This window comes from Cricetulus griseus, chromosome 2 (genome assembly GCF_003668045.3).
Source record: "Cricetulus griseus strain 17A/GY chromosome 2, alternate assembly CriGri-PICRH-1.0, whole genome shotgun sequence".
Lineage (NCBI taxonomy): Eukaryota > Metazoa > Chordata > Mammalia > Rodentia > Cricetidae > Cricetulus > Cricetulus griseus.
Window position 1 is genome coordinate 212,220,657 of NC_048595.1, and position 20,372 is coordinate 212,241,028.

A 20,372-nucleotide genomic window follows, 5' to 3' on the forward strand; every position below is an offset into this window, starting at 1 on the left:
ATCTTCAGATGCATCCAGACTCCTCAGAAAGTCCACATTAGCTGTGTCGTGAAGACATGAAAGTAGGAGGGGCACACCACTTCTAAATAATGCTATAGTATCTTTCAGTCATCCAGTGGTTGCTCTCTTTAACACCCTTCTTTAGAGGGAATAGCCACAAGCCTCTGATTTGTGAAGCGGCCAGCACAGGAGCCACATATCCCTTCCTCAAAGTCCAGCACATTGCCTTTTCCAAAGCTCCTAAACGTTTTTCTTGATGCTGAGTGGTTAGTTCACTGGTAAAGTGCTTTCATAGAATGTACCGGGATCTTGGTTTGATTCCCAAACTTAGAAAGTCCAAATTCATCTTAGACGTATTTGCACATTTACATAGGAACTGCAGTTAAGAGTCCACTGGGAAGAGGCAAACAAGGGAGGCAGTGGCAGAGCAGGGGAGAGATGCTTAAGGTGGCTGTAGGAAGGAGCATCTCAAAAGGAGGGGTGGGAGTAAGCTACAAAGATGTCAGGGCAACCACCACTGCATGGCAACACATCATACCTCAAAGTACCATTCTAACCTCCAACAACCAATTTTCAGCTCTGACTGAAGCCCCTTTCAATCCTAATATGCACAGTTTCACTACAATGCACCAGGTACCTGGCAACCTGTCTAGTCCTGAGAGAAAAATCAGGAAGAGCAGATCCAGTTCCCGTGAAGCATGTTATACCATGGGATGGTCCAGCAGTCATGAAGCAGACAGGTGACACGGCAGCAAGGAGTCAGCCTCAGTGACTCAAAACCAAATGGGTTGAAGGAGGGGTATATCCTTGAACGAGGTGAAGCTGGGTGGGTAGACTGGCTGGCCATGTTTGAGTCCCTTCTAATCCATGTGTCTTTGCTTCCACTTTCAACAATATTGGGGGCCCCTTTGAATGCTCAGCACCCTTTGAGACTCTGAGGGTATAACACAGCCCCAGCCATGCTTCAAGGACATGGCCCATCATATACTGAGAAAGGACCCCTCCCACACACACACAGAGCATCACCCACATAAGGGACAGAGAGTGTACTCAGAGGACCACTCTAGCACAGTCAGGGATGCTCAGAGCTAGGCGCAGCTAGCCCAACTCCTCTTGTCTTTAGTGGAGCAGGACAGCAGTGGAATGGCAATGGAAGGCTCCTGTCACTCAATACCACCATTGGAAGAAGGGCCCAGGCTCTAGGTCCTGCCTTTGGGCTTTGATACCTATGTTTGGTTGACAGTCTAAGAATACAAGTATTCTATTTGAATTTTGTCTACTGTAACAAAGAAAATTATGAGGCTTTTTTGTTGTTTCTTTGTAGAAAGGGTCTCATGTATCCTAGGCTGGCCTCAAATTTCCTATAGAGGTTAGAGGGTCAATGCTGAACCTCCAACCACCCTGCTTCCACCTGCTGGGATTATAGGTGTACACCACACCACACTTAGGTCTTTTTATAATACATTTTTGAAATTAAAATGTAACTACAAAATTGCCAGGCAGTGGTAGTGCACACCTTTAATCCCATCACTCGGGAGGCAGAGGCAGGCAGATCTCTGTGAGTTTGAGACCAGCCTGGTCTACAAGAGCTAGTTCCATAACAGCCTCCAAAGCCACAGAGAAAAAAACCCACAGAGAAAAAACTCCCAAATATATATATATATATATCCTCTTTTTCTCTTTCTCAAATTCATTGCCTCTTTTACTTTAATTGTTGTTTCTCTCTCTCTCTCTCTCTCTCTCTCTCTCTCTCTCTCTCTCTCTCTCTCTGTGTGTGTGTGTGTGTGTGTGTGAGCGTGCATGTACATGTGCATTCCTAATGTATAACCACAACCTGCTCTGTCCATACAGAGTTACTTGTATGTAAATGATTACAAGGCTGAACACTTAGTATTGGATAGCCAATTGGCAGGTTCTTCCGTGGGGAAGATTATTCCACCCTCTTTAACTTTCCTTAGTAGCCTGCAGCTCTTTGTGAAGGGTTGGGACCCTGTCAGATTTCTCCCTACCATGTTAGCACGCCTTTTAGTGTTCAGATCTTCTTTAGGCAGCCATGTAGCAGAGGAATAGGGAGTTTGCTCTCAGATTTCATCTCCTAAAAATGTCAGAGACGCTACATACATAAGGTCACATTCAGATGTATGTGGTACTGGGGCTCAAACTCAGAGTTTCACAGGTACTACAGGTCCTAGACAAACATTCTGCCAACTGAGCTACACTCCCAGTTCTAGAAAAATAATGTTTTATGCTATTCTAAAGCACATAGCTAAGCAGGGATCTGTGATAGTCCCTTTGTATGACACGAGTGCAGAAGCCAGGAACATGAAGCTACCATACTTCATGAATATTTAACACATTTTCAAAGTGACTGGACTGAGATCTCTGCCATACCCACTATTTTGGACTCTGTGTTCCTAGTCAGCATAAAATACAGGCTGAAAGGCCTTTGTGAAAGGCAGAGTGCCAGCTAAGTAACCAAAAAAGTAACCAAGGACAGAGCTTCCATATCCCACACATACTCTGGATTCCAATGTCATGTTCATTTCAGAGAGGCTAGGGAGTGAGGGAGCAGTCCCACCATTGTACTTTACTAGAGTTTGGTTATCCTGGTTAACTTGCAGGGAATGTCTAGGTTTTAGACAGAATGCAGCGACCAGAATCCTAGGAAAGGAATACAAGGCAGTTTCTTGAGACGTTTAACCTGGAACTTCACTCTTAGTTCATTGGATTTAAGGAAACAGAACAAATACAGTGAGCAGGTCAAATATGCTGCTCATTAAGTACAAATTCAAGTATCCCAAAGGCCTTCAAATTGCCAACTCCTCTCCTAAAAGCTCAATGACCATAAAAAGAAAACAAGTTCCAAACCTTAGGACTTAAGTTACAAAAAGGTTTAGAAAAACATGTGTGATTTTGTTTTACTTCCTCTAAAGTAGCATAGATGTGTGCTACAAAGACAGGTGCTGATCTTTTAAACTAGATTAGAAACTGTAAGACACCCTGAACTATATAAAACTTTCCCGAACCATTTATACATTTACCTATAGTCTAGAACAGACTAGGCATCAGAAAAAAAAAAATCAAACCAGACATGTTAGCTAGTGCCTGTAATACCAACATTGGAAATTGAGGCAGGAGGATCTTCGCTAAGTTTGGGGGCAGCCTGGGCTATCAAGTCAATTCCAGATCAGCCTGGTCTACAGAGTGAGACCATGTCTCCCTTCCACCAAGAAACTGTAGCCCCTTTGTGATGCATCCTTAAGACTCCTTGTTTGACATCTTATTCTAATGTCATACTCTCAAGTTGAGACTTCTATGCAAGCAGCTCAAATTGATGTCCAAGGGCCTTCATAATTATCAAATGGTTCAACAAAAAACTTACGTTTCACAATCCTTCCCTTCTCAATTTCTACAGACTGTCTTCAACATGGTGTGGGCAAATATCAGACTTAAAGCAGAGGCTCAAACACAATACCTCAACGACAGAACAATGTGCCTTGGCTCACAATGAGGAATAAATTATCAGGTTTGGCCTATCAGCCAGGACAGGAAGTCACTTCACTAAGTCCCTATGTTCTGGCCTCAGAGAGTAACAGCCACCTGCTTTTGACAGTGCAGTCTACAGAAAGGAAACCAAGTCTGTGAACAGTGAAGTACCCTGGGGGAAGCTGGGTAGCCCTGAAGGTAATGATCAGTAAGTAAGAAATTTTGTACAGCATAAAACAGAACAAGCTCTCCAAAGATGATGAAGATAAAAACAAGAAGTTACAAATTATTATGGTTTATTTAGATGGATTTTTTTTTTTTGGTTTTTTGAGACAGGATTTCAGAGACCAGATTTCAGAGACCAGGCTGGCCTCAAATTCACAGAGATCTGCTTCCCTCTGCCTCCCGAGTGCTGGGATTAAAAGCGTGCACCACCAACGCCCTGCTATTTAGCTGGATTTTAGCTAGAACTTTATTTAAATAGAAGTGTGCAAACATCAGAAAATATTCACTTGGCTAAATTTTCTAGAGGCAACTCAGGGTCATTTGAGGGCCTAGGAGATGGGTCAGCATATAGAGGTGCTTGCTACCCAACATGATGGCCTGAGTTTGACCCCTGGTACCTACAGGATGGAAGGAGAGAACTGACACATGCAAGTTGTCCTCTGACCTGTATGCATGTGCATGGCATGTACATGCTTACATGTTCACACACATAACAAAGAAAATGTGGGAAGAAATAAAAAGGGTCAATTAATAAAATAACATGAATTCTCTCCTTTACTGTTGAGAAAGGAATACCAATGCCTTGCATGAACACGCCAGCCACGGGACACCTTGTTGTTGCTTGTAGAATGCAACATTGGTTGAAGGAAATTAACAAGCTTGGGTGCTTCTACAGGAAGCAACATGCCCAGTTTGGGGTACAAAACCCCACATTCTAGGAGGCTAAAATAACTTGTTACACGGCCAATTTCTAAATGAAACCAAAGGAAAACATAGGTCCAATTGATTCTTGCCCTTAGCCAGTGAAGAGCCCCACTTTTCCTATTGGTTCAAAAAATACACATTGTGGAAATACTATAGATGGTATTTCCCAAGTAGAAGAATAACTTTCTTTTACAAACAACTAGTCCTGGAGGCATGCCAGCAGACAGCAGGTAAGCCTGGCATGGTGAATGTGCTGTCAGGAGAGCTTGGTTGCCAGCAGTCTCCATGAAGTGAGTGCATGAGGGTGCTAGGCAGACAGAAACAAAGACCTGGGGGTGGGGTAGGGGGCAGGGGAGGTTAAGAGCATTGACAAAGGAAACTCAAGCCTGCAGGGCACCTCCTGGGATGGCTTCCAGAACTCCCTGACTCTGTTGTCCTTTGGTACCTCTACCATCCTAGAAGATGGAAAGTATTTTCATTGGAGAAAGGGTATGCTGGCTACTTGAGGTTTTGCATTCTTCCAAATGTGTTCCCAGGTTCAAGCATCCAGTTCCCACTCATTCTCCTTATATTTCTGGCTCTTACGGGGAAAATACATTTGTGGATGACAAAGCAGCAAAGCTAGCTTATACAGAAGCTTCTTGAGAGTGGAGGAGACCCAAATATGCTTCCTGAAGCACACCATGGACTAAAGGAGCGATACATCTGCCACTGGGGCCTCTGCTGGCTGTCCCTCTAAGGCCTGGCCTCATCCTCAGATCTTTCACTCAGATGTCTTCCAAAAGCAAGGGCTTGTAAAACCTGATCTTAAACCCACTCTTTTCTCCTGCTGAGATTGGTTTCCTACTGGGGCATCTAAGAAACCAAATATACTATGACACTAGAGGAATGGCTCAGGTGTTAAAGTGTTTGCCTTGCAGGCAGAAAGACCTGAGTTCAATCCCTAGAACCTATGCTAATAAAGAGGAAGATTTAGCTTGCTTATAATCCTAGTACTGAGGAGGCAAGAGGATCCCTGGGGCCCTTACTGGCCAGCCAGTCTAGCTTACTTGGTGAGAGGCCCTGTCTGAAAAACACAAGGTGAACAGTTTCTAAGGTATGATATTAAGGGTTGACCTCTGGTCTCTAACACCAGCACACACATGTAACACCCCGCATGCACAAAAGAAACTGCATACATTGGATTTTGTATTCTTGGTGTGCAAAGGCAGAGGAGTCAGGGGTGAACTCTACAGGGGACATTGGTTCTGTAGCCACAGTGTCATCCTGCCAATAGCACATGAATACATTGGGGTAATGCAAGGAGCTTTAGAAATACTACCTAATGCAATGTTGACAAATACAAAGTTCAAACAACTTCACTCACTAAACAGGTCTTAATGATATTAAAGTATCTTCAAATATAGCGTCCAATCTAGAGCCACTGTACTGACAACATGAGAAACATGAAATGAACTCCAGTGAGTCACAGCTCAGTCATACAAGAGACTATTATAAGGCATCAAATAATATTTTAAATTACAGTGACACAGAAAATGTTTAGAATATTTTAAGGCTTACTATATAAGAAAAAAACGAAGAAAAATTGAAAGGTTTCAAAGTTAATCATCCTCATTAATTTTGGTAGCATTTCCAGATAATATTTTTGCTTATTTTTACTTTTTAAAATTTCTAGCTATATCCAAAGAGAACATTTTATTCTTATAATCATTGAAAAGTTTTAAATGTTAGTTTTTATAATGCTACCAAGATGTTGAGAACATCCATAAGCTTGTGTTTTTTCTTTAATCTGTTGTCATTAATTATGAAAATTAATATGAGTCCAAATCTATTAATGGAACATATATTAACTCCAGTCATTTGGAAGTATTAAACACAAGATCCAAATCCAGTACTGATTTAAGACAGCAGGTACAGTTCAAGGAACTTATTAATGTTCTGGTAACTTCTTTGGCTAGGCCATATAGAATTCAATGGTTGAGCAGATTTCATGGTATTAAATATGTTTACAGTGTGAGTTTTAAAATACGTATATAATCGGATATTTTCCTACTTAGCTGAAGAGAGTATTGCTCTCAGATTGGCAGCAAGAAAATCTCTAACCTGAGGGCTGTGGAGATGGTTCAGCATGCAGAGTTTGCCACACAACATGAGGACTAGCATTTGGAGCCTCACACCAACATAAAGTGGCTGTGACAGTCCATCTGGAATCCCAGCATGCAGGAGATAGAGCTAGGACATCCCCAAAGAAAGCTGGCTAGCCAAACTGGTGAGTTGCGGGTTCAGATGGGAGACTGCCTCAATAATACAAGGTGGAAAGCAATCAAGGAAGACACCCAACATCCTCCTCTCACCTCCACACTCTTGCATGTCCACATGCATGCACACACCCATATGTAACGAAGAAAAGGCCAGATAGTCATTAAACTTGCCACTGATATTGAGCCTACCATGGAACTGGGGGTGCAGAGGAAAGCAAGAGGCTTGAAATATGGGGGTGACAATTTTCTTTACAAAGAGGGAAAGGTGTCTGCAATGACCTAGCTAAGAACAGAGGGGAGGAAGGTGGAACCCCCCCCACCGCCCACCCCGCCAAGCAGCAAGAAATGCTCACCTGTGGTGGTTTTCACAAGTTCTTGAAAGCCAAATGTGGGGTTACCACCACTGCATGAGAGCCCTAGAAACTTCAGGCATAAAGACCAGCTGTATGCTGCTCTCTAGGAACCTGCCTTGCACTCCCCAGGCAATTCAGGGGCAGAGCTGGGGATGACAGAAGCCCTTGCCACCCAGTATAAAATCAGACAGAACAGCTACTACCAAGGGGAGGATGTGAGTACATGAACTCCAAAAATGACATCCTGCTCACCACTGATCCCTGAAGAAAATACCTCAGACAAATTTTGGATAAGTGTGTGTGTGTTTGTGTGTGTGTGTGTGTGTGTGTGTGTGTGTGTGTGAGAGAGAGAGAGAGAGAGAGAGAGAGAGAGAGAGACAGAGAGACAGAGAGAGAGAGACAGAGACACAGAGACAGAGACACAGAGACAGAGACACAGAGACACAGAGACAGAGAGAGACCAGGCCCAGTAGTCTCAATTGAGAACATCATCTCTAAATTAGGATGTTGAGTGGGCTTCTGGGAAAAAATGCTATTAACAAATGATACAGGACACAGGGCCAGGAACAGTGTTCAGAGCTTTACACACTTGTACCTATTCATCCTACAGACTATCTCCATTTTATAGATGAAAAGGCAAGCCATACGAAGGATGCATTGGCCCCCAAAGTCCTAGCACGTGCTGTGAGATGCAGTGTATCCTTTTTCAGAAAGACTGAGAAGGCGGGAAAAATGAAGAGGAGTGGCTTGATGATCAGTTAGGCAGCTCCCCACTCACTCACAGTGACCCTAAAACACCCCGACTAATCAGCATCGTCATGCAGTTTGTGCCGGTTGATCCACACTCTCTCCCCCTCGGCATTCTGGTCTATAATAAAGAGGCATAGCTTATTAAATTTATGTTATAGAGAACTGGCACCAATAGTTAAGATGATAAACGGCCAAGACAGAATTCACAATTATCTTGAGGCTGAAACTGTGGTCTGATCAACGAGGAAAATTGCAATGCCTTGCATTTAGATACACAACCATCAGTCATGGACATTCGGAAAGAAGAACTGGCAGGCATGATAGATGAGAAAAAGTCAGGGAAGTTTAATGGACTGCCAGGCTAGTCTTGGCAAACACCCGGGGCTGCTGCTAAAAGTCCCACAAAAGCAGAGATGAAATTTGTGGAAGAAAATGTCCTATCCTGGGCGGCTGCTGCATAACTTCTACCAGTTGCAAAAGGAAAGCAGTGACCAGTAGAATAAAGAACGAGTTATTAGGTCCTTGTAACATCTAAAACAAAACAAACACGGTAGCTTGGACAGACTTACAGGAGAGCCATCTTCTCACTTTTACTTTTAAAATGTGGATGGATGTGCATATTCCTATGTATATGACTATGTGTGGAGTCAAGAGAACAACCTCACATGTCACTACTAGGAGTTACTCACCTTCAGTTTTATTTTTTCTTCATTTACTTTGAAATGGGGTCTCTTATTAGTCTAAACCTGGCCAAGTTGTCCAGGGTAGTTCTCTGGCTAGCCTAAAGGATCCCCTGTCTCTGCCTCACCAGTACTAAGATTATAAGCACACTACCACACCCAATGTGTTTTGTCGTTGTTGTTTGTTTGTTTGTTTGTCTGTTAATGTGAATCCCAGGAAGCAACCTCAGGTCCTTGTGCTTACACGCAAGCTTTTAGTGACTGGGCTGTGTGTGTGTGTGTGTGTGTGTGTGTGTGTGTGTGTGTGTGTGTATCTCTAGAGAGAGATGATATATACACATACATACATACATACATACGCACACACACAATATATATATATGTATATATATATATATATATATTATATATATATACATATATATATATTCTCAGTCCCTGACAGTTACCCTTGAATGCTCAGAGCACCTACATAGGGAATTCAGAGTGACTGACAAAACAGTACACACACAGTGTTTGGTAATAGCATAGATGAAGATGTCCCCCCTGTAAGAATTATTTCCTACCAACTCCCAGGTTGCATGAGGGTTGAGTCACAACCCACATCCTTTATGTTTGTAGAAATATCGGGAATTTGGCTCACAATGTCAAACACCAACTTTAACATGACTCAGCATTCACCAGAGCTAGGATTCTATAACTTAATGTACTAAGAAATTCATGTCTCAGCCTACATGTGGGCCATTCCAGTAGTCACATATCAGTGACAAAATACCGTAACTACAAGACCAAATGGCTATTCATTCTCATCATCTGAGCAACCATCACAAAATATCAAAAATATCATTTCCAAATTTTACATCAGCTTCCATATTCCTGTCAGAGGCACTATCCCACTCCAAGACATGACCCACTTTTGTAAATTCAGAAAACTAGGCCTCAGAAACTGTTTCTCAAGATGTCTCCACATCTTTCTCACTTTGACTGCAATGCTTCCCTAGGCCCCATCACTTCATGGAAACTGTCCCCATCCCTTTCATCTTCTCCCTCCTCTAACCCTATTTTCTACATGCCATGCAACTCAACTGGAGTTCATTCTACTGTCCTAATGAGGTTTCATAGAGAGATCATGAATATGAATGTGTAAGAGAAAACAATATGGCCAGGACTCTTTTCATTTCTCCCTAAATTAGTTAGCAGGGGGTTATATAAGAGCAGGACAGCGGGCCCATCCTCACACAGATGCAAAGGAAATCCACTGATGTCTGTCAGCAGCCTGGCACACAGCTGAAAGAATGAGATTCACTGGGGCTGGCAGAAATAGACAGCAGGGTGAGAAAAGGTAGACAGGAATACAGAAAGGGCAGTTTCCATGGCAACATCAAGAACATCCTTGGTAAGGAGATGAAGGTCTCCCCCAGGGCCAGAATGGAAGACAGAGAGGCAGGCCAAGCTGTACAAACAGAATCATCTTACCTCAATTAATTAGAATTCCAGGTGCATGAAGAAAATAACTACCCAACCTTAAAAAGTCATTGTGGGGACACCCACCCTCATACCTCTGCATGAGGAGTTTAGAGATGGGCCTATGTAAACAGAAAGACTTTATTGAAAACATTTTGTGCTTTCTCTCTTAAAAGTCATTATTTGGCTGCAAATCCATTGCTTTCTTCTCTGGAGTTTCAAGTAACTACAAATGTGCATTGCATAATGACCCTCTGGCAGGCAGCAAATTCACATCTTTCATGGGAGGAAAATCAAGCGTTATGAAAACAGAACAACAGAATTTTTTTTCTAACCAGCACTTCCTTTATCAACATTGTGCCTGTATAAGGCAAAGCCAGCAGGCTGTCAAGGCAAACCTTTCATGTTTAGAAGCCATCATTCCATCAACAGAAAAAGGCTAGATAGAACACAGCTTCCCTGTCTTCTTCACCTGAGCTGGGGAAACCTACAGAGGTGGCACTGATTGATCTGTGTGCTGAGGACAGACTGAGGCTTCATTCTCGAAACCTAAGGGTCCTGGTTAGTTCCTGGATTCTTCACTACCCAGATGAAAGTGAAGGAAGGGTTGTCAGCAGGTTCTGTAGAGAAAGGGGCATCTCAGGAGAACTGTGCTGAAAAAACACATGCCAATGGCTGCTTATTTTCTGCATTCAGCTGCTGCCCTGGAACTGAGTATATCCGGTAACATCATTAAAGATCTCGTCTAACATCACAGCAAATGAATGGGACAGCAGCTTCGGGTGTCACCATCATTCCCCTTTTTAGTAGCACCATGGACCCCAAGCCACAAACTCACCCTATTTGCCCAGCCTCACAATGCCTCGAAGTCAGCAAGCATTGAAGACTGGCTACTGGAAAAAATGAAAGGTGGAGACAAAATCTACATGTTCTAAGTAGTCTAGTGCTAACGAAGCCAATGGTTGGTGAAGAGGCAACTGGTCAACCCTAGAAAGAGACTGAGGAGGGACCACAGAGCAAGCAAGGGCTCTGAGGGCCAAGCAGGGAAAACATGGAGTTCTCTGCTGATATTTTTCAAGGGTCTGGTTTTAAGATTCTCTGTGTTATTTCAAAATGCAATGCAGATTTCCCTTTGTTCTCCTTTTCAGATCATTTACCCTACAGAGTGAGTCCAAAGGAAAACAAAACAAAACAAGACAAAACAAAAACAAAAACTACAACTCCCCCCCCCCAACAACAACAACAACAATAATCACAGGAAGCAGTGATGCCACAGGCCAGTGGCTAAGAGATGAGTTTGCTGCCTTCTACTTGTCCCATCTCCTTTTCTATTTTTCTTTTCCTTTTGGATTTTGAGCCAGAGTCTTACACTATAACCTAGGCTGACCTTTAATCCTCAGTAATCCTCTACCTCACCCTTTCAAGTACTGGGGATTTAGATATGAGCCACCATATCTTTTTATCCCCTTCCCCATAGTTGCTAGTTCTTTCTAACCCTTCCTCTTCTCTGGAACTTTCTCCTGTCTTACTCCATTAGTGTTGTCACTGAAAAACACCCTAGACTAGGTGACTTTTTTTTAAAGAACAGAACTGTATTCTGCATAGGTTGACAGGCAGGAACACATGCAAGATCTTCATAGAACATGTCAGCCTCTCCACTTCCAAGATGGCAATTGGTCACTACAGACAGACCAGAAGGGACATAGGTCATGTCCTGAGAGAAAAGTAGAGGAGAAAAAGTCTACTTTCTCAGCCCATTGCTACAACAACAACAATCCACCTCCAAGGGAAGAGCCCTCATGACCTGAGCTCCTCACAGAAGGTCACTCCTTCCCCACGGTGCTGCATGAGCTCCCAGCACATGGGTCCAGAGAGCACTCTCAGCCCATGACACTCTCCTTCTCCCTGTGCTCATCCATGCTTCTCCCTGTCCCCATGCCACCCCATCAGTCTTGTCAGGATTACAACAGAGCTACAAAGATTCCTTATGTCAGTTGTAACACATATTTTTTTCATTTAAAATAATTTTTTATTATCAAGCTCTCTTAATGCTACCTGCAACCCTAGGAACCCCTGGAAATTTACTTTTTTTATATAAAGTATATCAGAATTTTATTGCTTGGAGAATACAGCATATGAAATCACAAGAACATCAAAATGAAAAGTCACTAGGCTTCAAACACAGAATACATTACCAGATGCAGTAAAATATTAATTAACCTGAAGTCTACATCAGAAAGGAAAAGGTATGGAAAAATACCTAAATTGTTTACTTGAGAAACAAGTTGTTAACACATATTAAAAGTCCCCCTTTATTACAAAAAGTCTCCCCCACCTCTCAAGATTTTAAGGTCATGGACATCAGTCAAAGAGCTGTGGAGGGACCTGCTTCCAGATAGACCTATCAGTGAGGCCTCCAAGCAGATGCAAAGAAAACAGAAACCACCACCACAGGAGACCAGATACAAATCTCCCTCCAGCCTAGCTAAGTCAGCCTCATAGACCCAGCATTCCATTTCACTTCCAAGACCGCTTACACTAGCTTCAAAATAGAGTCACTTCCATTTTCCATAGAAAACAAAGCTAAAAAGATAGAGGATAAAAACATTTCCAGTTGCCCTAGGGAATATAATTTTTCCACTATGAAATGGGAGGTTTTTTTTTTTCTTTTTTCTTTTTTTTTTCTCATCACAACACTGGGAAAGGAAATCCAAGGGCCAGTAATGGCATTGGGGCTCTCTCATGTGGTATCTATGGCTTAATATACTAGTAGTGTCCTACCACTTGAGGTAAAAATATAAGGAGTACATAGGTACTTTATCCATGACATAATATTTCAATTAAATATTAGACACCAAAAGTGCTGAAGGCATTTGATTACAGCTTAAGAGAAGAAAAACTTAAAGTGCATTAAAACTTTATAAACTATCTATGATTGACGTGTGCTTGAAAACTTACAAAGGATTAGTCATCATTTATACCAAGACAGGACTTGAGCAAAGCTGAAGAGGATTGCTCTTTGCAATAACATTTCAGAGAGGATTTAAACAAAAAGGCAGTAATTTACAAAAGGAACAAGATGTTCCAAAAAGAAAAAGAAAAAAAAAACCTTGTCTTACCTTTGACCCAACAAGAGTGTAAAGCCATTGGATGGTCTCACTGTGGTTAATGACTCCATTCATCCCATCCACATACAACATAATCTGCCCCAGTGCTGCAGACAGGGAAGAGAAACAAGGATATGTTATGGGTTTATATTGAAGTGCAGTCTTCAGTGATCAGGAGGTCAACTGAGATTTTCATCACATTAAGGGCACTGTCTGTTGGGAACCAACACTGAAGGCCAGTGTGAAGATCTGAAATTGGCTGAATCTTATTTCAGAACTAAAAGCAGCAGGGGCTATTCTGGGCATCTGGAGGGTATAACCAAGGCATTGAGCCGGTGATTGATGGGTGTATGCATCTTGATGTCTAAAACTCATGATTCTCCATTCTGATGTGTATGTTGTCCAAGACAGGACAAATCAGTACACACAAGATAGCATCTAGAACCAAAAGGGCACACAAAGTTGGCAAAAACAACCAGTGTCCCAGGTTTCAGTCAGCAGGTCCTATGTCTTGTAAAACCATCCTGTGAGGATGCTATTTTAATCCCTTAGAAAATTGACAACACTGCATTTAAGTGTTACCTTGAATTTTCTTAAATTCAAAGATGGCAAACATCAGACTGGAAAAAAAAAATCATCTTCTGGCTAAGCCTAGAGGTACAGATACGTGATCCCAGCTACCCTGGAAGCTGAGGCAGGGAAGTGCACAAGTTAAAGGTCAGGGTGTCCAACTTAGTGCAATTGTCTTGAAATTTTAAAAATTGCAGAGGGCTGAGGTTGTAGCTCACTCTTACTAGTGTTCACATAGTCCGTGAAAACTCCAAATAACCTGTCACACTCCCAATCTTAAATTCTTAGTGTAATATAATCACTCTATTGTCATTTTCCAAGAAGAAAGTATTGTTTTTAAACAGCTCCATTAACATCAAAATAATTTTGGCTGTAGACACTGCTCAGAGAGAGGGTGAATGTCCAAATTAAGCAGGCTTCCTGAACTCATGCCAACCATCCTAACCACCTTTCACCCATAAGTAGTTAACATAGCATCAATGGTCTTTTCAACTGCATTTTTAGCAGGACATTTCATTTTGAAAATTGGAAATTGAACAAAATGATCCTTCACTCCATAACTGAACGGTAATCACTTCAATGTTCTGACAGACTTTCTTTATACAAAGATTGAGTGCATGTAGGTTTTTCAGAAATAATGGAAGGGCACTGACTGCAAAAAGTACAACCCCAAACAGGAACAGTTCAGTGATCACAGTAGACAAGTGTGTGTGCGTGTGTGTGTGTGTGTGTGTGCGTGTGTGTGTGCGTGTATGTGCACGCGTGCGTGCGTGCGTGCGTGCGTGTGTGTGTGTGTGTGTGTGTGTGTGTGTGTGTGTGTGTGTGTGTGATATCAAAACACCCAGCAGCCAGCATTACCCACCAATAAAGGAGCAAACAGACAGACATTCTAAAGAAAGCTGCATCTGAATACATAAAGCTAAAAAAAGCATTTGTTGTGCACTCAAAACACAATAGACATTATGTTATAGGTTCATATTCTAGCTGGTATCCAAACACTGGAGATATTCTTATTAGAAGCAGGATTTAAACAGGAGGGATGGCGGGCCTTCTGGGTGCCTGTGCTAAGACACTAAGTCCTCTTTACATGTTTCCTCACATGGCTTGAAGAACCCATCTTAAGAGGCCTCTACATTAAAGTAAAAAAAAAAAAAACATAAATAAGGAAGCAAAGATGTTCTCCAAAGTGCTATTTCCATGACAAGCAAAATCTAACACCCATCACAAGTCAGCACACACAATAAACCAAAGCCTTGTCCTACCCTGTAAAATGTTCCTGTTCAAAGAATTTAAAGGCAGGCATAAAACTCTAAGCCTTGCTTAATTTAACAAGACAGTCCAATCTGCATGTATAAAAGAGGAATTTATTACGAGTGGCATGTGGCTCAGTGGGAGGGGCCTTGCTTAGAGCTGAGCTCTGTCTGTGGCACCTCAGAGGGGAGGAAGGGAAGGGAAGCGCTGACACAGAAAGCATTAGCACTGAGTGCATGTTTGCTTCTCTTTTTATATTTCCCCACTGTGCACATCACAATAGTTCTGCAATAGAAAAGCAAGGAACAAAGGTCAAAAACAAGGCAAAAGAAGGATGTGATGGGTTGTGTGGTTTGTGAACTTTTTACTGTCACTGCCTCCTTCAGAAAGGCCAGTCCTGACTTCTACTAAATCAATCATAAGGGGTGCTAACTGGGCCATATAGCCCCTGAAACTTCCAGCCTATGAGCTCAACCTCCCCACACAAGACCCAAAGTCTGGAATGATGGTTTTCCACCCAAGCTTCTCAGGGGCCTCTGTTAGCTGGACAATAGATGAGAGAAGCTGGGCCGCTGATACAAAACGGTACAAGCAGATGAGGATTTAAAGGTTGATTGTATCAGCTTCTCTCCCTGCAGGTGGAGAGTACCAGAATGCCCGTGTTTAATGACTTGACCTAACACCTGGATAATCCAAAACCTGCCCTCTAAATAGATGTTTCAAATGCTGGAGTTTGCTTCCTGCAAGGCCCACTCTAGACACAAGATGGCACTAATGATACTCGACTGAGCTGATAACCGCAGCAAAAGGAATCAAAAGCAAAGACTCGCTCACAGGCCAGAAACCCGAGAATAAAATCACACAAGAAAAAAGTAGATGTCGTAGTAACACACTTTTGTCTGGGTCACAGGAGCCAGGTGGTTTTGTTTTTGTTTGTTTGTCTGCTTTTGTTTTTGTTTGTTTTGGTTATTTGTGTTTTCAAATACATGTAACAGGCAGAACAGGGTGGTGGGAGCACCCTAGTCCAAAAAAGAGGTCCTTTGTGAACCTATCTTGTTTCGCCCCAGATAGAACTTACTGGCTTTTCTGTGTTTCCATGTATTTGAAAACTGACACAGCAGTAATGAGAGACCCATTTTTCAGGGACATTGGTGGGGGCTGAGTTAGAATGCTGCCCAGACATCATGGCCCCCCAAAGTACTCCCAAATCAACCATGCCCTGGCTGGGAGGGCTCCAAAGCTCTTCCTCCAAAGTCATGTTTTAGTTTTTACACTTAGCTATAGGATCAATTTTGAGATTAAATTTATACAAGGTTAAAGTTCTGTGTTTTCACTTAACTGACCGATTGACATAAGACCATTTGTTTGTTTGGTTGGTTGGTTGGTTTTTTTGGGGGGGGTGTTGAGACAGGGTTTCTCTGTGGCTTTGGAGACTTTCCTGGAACTAGCTCTTGAAGACCATGCTGGTCTTGGACTCACAGAGATCCTCCTGCCTCTGCCTCCCAAATGCCATTTGTTAAAGAGAGTTCATTTATTTAAATGCTGCTTTTGCAAGTCAGCAAATATGCATAGACTATGTTTGTGTGGGTCGATTTCTGTCCCTTGATCTATTTGTCAATATCACATTTTTCCAATTACAGCTTCCTGCTAAGCCTTTACATCTGTGCACTCTGACTCCTTCTATGTCATTTTTCTCCTTCAATATTGTTTTGGCTATTTATGTTCCTTTTCAAATAACTTTTGTATAAAGTCTGGAAGCAGTTTGTCTATATCGCTAAAAAATTCCAGCTGGGCAGTGGTAGTGCACACCTTTAATCCCAGCACTTGGAGGCAGAGGCAGACAGATCTCTGTGAGTTCAAGACCAGTCTACAAGAGCTAGTTCCAGGACAGCCTCCAAAGCCACAGAGAAACCCTGTCTTGAAAAACCAAAAGAAAAATTCCTGTAACAGGACTGAGGAGATGATTCCGTGGCTAAAGTGGTTGGCATGCAAGCCTGAGGACCTGAATTCAGATCCCCAGATCCACAGAAGTGCTTGGAAGTCCACCTGTAATGCCAGTCCAGCAGACAGTAAACTGGCTAGCCGGACTAGTGTATAGGTGAGCTCTGAGTTTGACTGAATGCCCCTGCCATAATGAATGAAGAACAATCTAGATGATACTTGATAGCAACTTTCAGCCCACACACATGTGCACACGTGCACAAACACACATATACACATGCAGGTACAACACACACACACACACACACACACACACACACACACACACACACACACGGGATGTTAAGGTTTATGGATAAATTCTGAGAGAACACCTTTAGCAGGTGAGACTTCATTAATCCACTAAATTCATTAATCGGGATTTCCTCTGATTGCTTTCAACTGAGCTTAGTTTTCAGCTACAGATAGGGTATGTTTTATGGTTTTGTTTCTTAAGTTTACAAGTAGCTCCCGTCTTATGAAGCTATTGTAGATAGCTTTCTTTTTTTTTTAATTTTTCCATTCCCCATTAGGAGATAGGAATAGTGGCTTTGGTGTGTTGTTCTTGAATCCTATAATTTTGTTCAACACATTAATTCTAGGAGGCTTTAGCTTTTTATTTTGTTTCTGTAGACTTACTTGCACTGCCTACACAGGCAATAATGTCTGTGAAAAAAAAATGGTTTGTTTCCTCCTTACCAAATCATACCTGAGCCTTCCTTCCTACACTAGTTAAGACTTGGTGCCAATAGTCAACAGGAGTGGAGGAAGTGGACGCCTTTCCTGTTCCTACTATCAAGAGGAAGTCCATTTAGATATTTACTGTTAATTATAATGTTAGAAGCAGGTTTTTGTGAATTTCTAAACAGAATCCTGGGAGGTTTTGTGATCACAAATGGATGATGACTTGTGTCAGGTGTCTTTTTGATGTTAACTGATGTGAATGTGGTTTTTCTGCGATGCTGTGGATCATGTTGCCTGAATCTGAGGCATTAATTGAGCCTTGCACCTCATTTGGTCACAGTACATTATTCTTGTTGTTTGCTGCTGGATTTGATTTGCTAGCATCTTGTTAAGGAGTTTTGCATCCTTGCTCAGGATACGTATTGGTCTGTACCATCCTGTCTGTCTGTCTTTTACATCATGGGGACTCTGGCTTCATGACACAAGCTGGGAAGTGTTTCTCTGCCTTTTTTCTGGATGAGATTTTATAAAAGCAGTTTTGTTTTGTCTTGAGATGTTTGGTAGAACTTGCCAGGAAGCCATCTGGGCCTCGAGATTCGTTTTTCAAAGTTAACTGCAAGCTATTTCTTTTGAAGTTAGCAATAGTTATAATGTCTTAGCTTATCTATCTCCATCTAGGGTTTGGTAGTTTGTGGTCGGTAAGGAATGGGTCCATTTTTCTAAACTGTCCATTTTTAAACTTAGAGTTATTAGTGAGGCTGCTACTCAGCTAGCACTGTAGGTCTTCTCTTTCTTGCCTATTGTTGGCAACTCTGTCTTCTCCCACACCCCCATTATTCTTCATCAGTTTTCTTTTTCTTTTAAATAACCAGCTTTTTTTTGTCCCTTGACTTTTCTAACATTTCAATTTCAATATTTTCCATTATTATTTACTTCTACCTTTCAGATTATTTTATTCTTAGTCTTTTTCTTTAATTTGGATGTTTACATGGTTTTCTTCCTTTCTAGCATAAGCCCCTGCTCTTGTAATTTTCTCTCTTGTATCACACCCCACAAACTTTAATACAGTGTCTTTTCATTTGCTACAAACTGTTTTCTAATTTCCTTTGAGAATTTCTCCTTGACACATGGGTGAGTCTGAAGTGTGTTAATTTCAAGGGTTTGGACATATTCCTATTATCTTTCTGTTGCTGATTTAGTTTAATTCCATTACAACCAGAAAACACATCATCTGATTCCAATTCTTCAAGATTTGTTATGGTTTCATGAGTCAGGATATGACCTATCCTGGTGACTGTTTTGCCTGTTTGTGAAAATGCATATATTCTGTGGCAGCTGAGTAGAGTACTCTGGAAATGTCCCTTAGGGCTAGATGGCTGATGGCACTGTTCAGTTCCTCGATAGCCTTGCTGATTTTCATTCTATCGGGGAAAAGTGAACTCTCAAATGAAATGGGATTTTTCTATTTCTTATTTCAGTTCTCTCCACTTGGGCACCATATATGTAGGAGTTGTAATTGTGTGGAAGAACCAGCCCTTGTGTCACAATGGCGTCCCCTTTACCATTCATTGCTCTCAACTCTACTTACTCTTAGGGATGTGGCCACTTCTTTGATTTATTTTGATTAGTATTTGCATTTTGTCTATATCTCTTTGCTCTTGAATTATGTATACTAAGTTTCTTGTGATACTTTAGTTGGATCTTCGTCTATCCTGATAGACCCTGCCTTTAATTGCTGTGACTAGGCTAGTCACATACCATATAATTATTGCTGTACTTGAATGTAGGTCTATCTGCTAATGAGAATATCTGCTAAGTTACTAATGCTATTTATTATATGGTTCATCATTAACTCTTTCAGTATACTTCTTCGCATGAACTTTCTTTCTTTTTTTTTCTTTTCAAGACAGGGTTTCTCTGTGTAGCTTTGGAGCCTATCCTGGCACTCACCCTGGAGACCAGGCTGGCCTCCAACTCACAGAGATCTGCCTGCCTCTGCCTCCCGAGTGCTGGGATTAAAGGCGTGCACCACCATCACCTGGCTAAACTTTCTATTTTTCTATTCTTTTCCTACACGAAACACTTTTATAATACTATTTTTAAGTCTTTCACAAACACAATGTCGGCATCACCTTGGCACTGGGATCTACTGGTTTTTCCTTTCCCAACAAGATGAAACTTTCCAAGTTTATTGTATGACAAGTAACATTGGCTGAGATCCTGGATAATTTGAAAATTATGTCAAGAAACTTTGGCTTTTGTTTAAGTATCACAGAAAACACTGCAGTTTGATTTAAGCAGGCAGGTCACTTAACTCAGTTTGAGCCCTGAGTTTTGACCTTCCTTTCATGGGCTGTGGCTCCCCAAATCAGCAGTTTTTCTAGCCTTTGCTGTGTATCAGGACTGGCCCTGCAAAAGGATCATATGGTGAACAGAATGGGACCTGGGCTGAGGATATTTTGTTTGGTCCTGTGTGAGGATCACAGAGAGGCCAGTGGGGGCTTGACTCTATTCAACCTTGCTTCAATTTCTAAGTCGCTGGTGAATTCTTTAGGGCACTCAGACACAGCTTGTGATGAGCCTGAGATTCATAAAAATCTGACACTCGCACACACACACACACACACACACACACACACACACACACACACACACACTCCCCTTCTCTAATGTCTTCTTGCTATCTCTAGGTCCTCTGAAGCTCTCTTTCTGGTTTCCAGCCAGAGGGCTGAGCATATTTAACCTGCTCTGCAACTTGCCTTTCTGTAAAAGTTTCCACACCAGACATTCCAGTCCCATCCTCTTGTGACCAATGTCTCTCCTAAACAGACTATTAGGCATCCTCAGGCTCCTGCT

At 41.9% G+C, this 20,372-nt stretch overlaps 1 protein-coding gene across 1 annotated transcript in view; it reads right to left on the reverse strand.

Annotated features, from left to right (window-relative positions):
* Window positions 1–20,372, reverse strand: part of Fhod3 (formin homology 2 domain containing 3) — a 418,808-nt gene that overhangs the window by 156,508 nt on the left and 241,928 nt on the right. Inside the window, exon 5 of the mRNA XM_035440244.1 lies at window positions 13,044–13,138. Within this exon, the coding sequence (XP_035296135.1) occupies window positions 13,044–13,138 (95 nt within the window). The remainder of the gene's footprint in view (window positions 1–13,043; window positions 13,139–20,372) is intronic.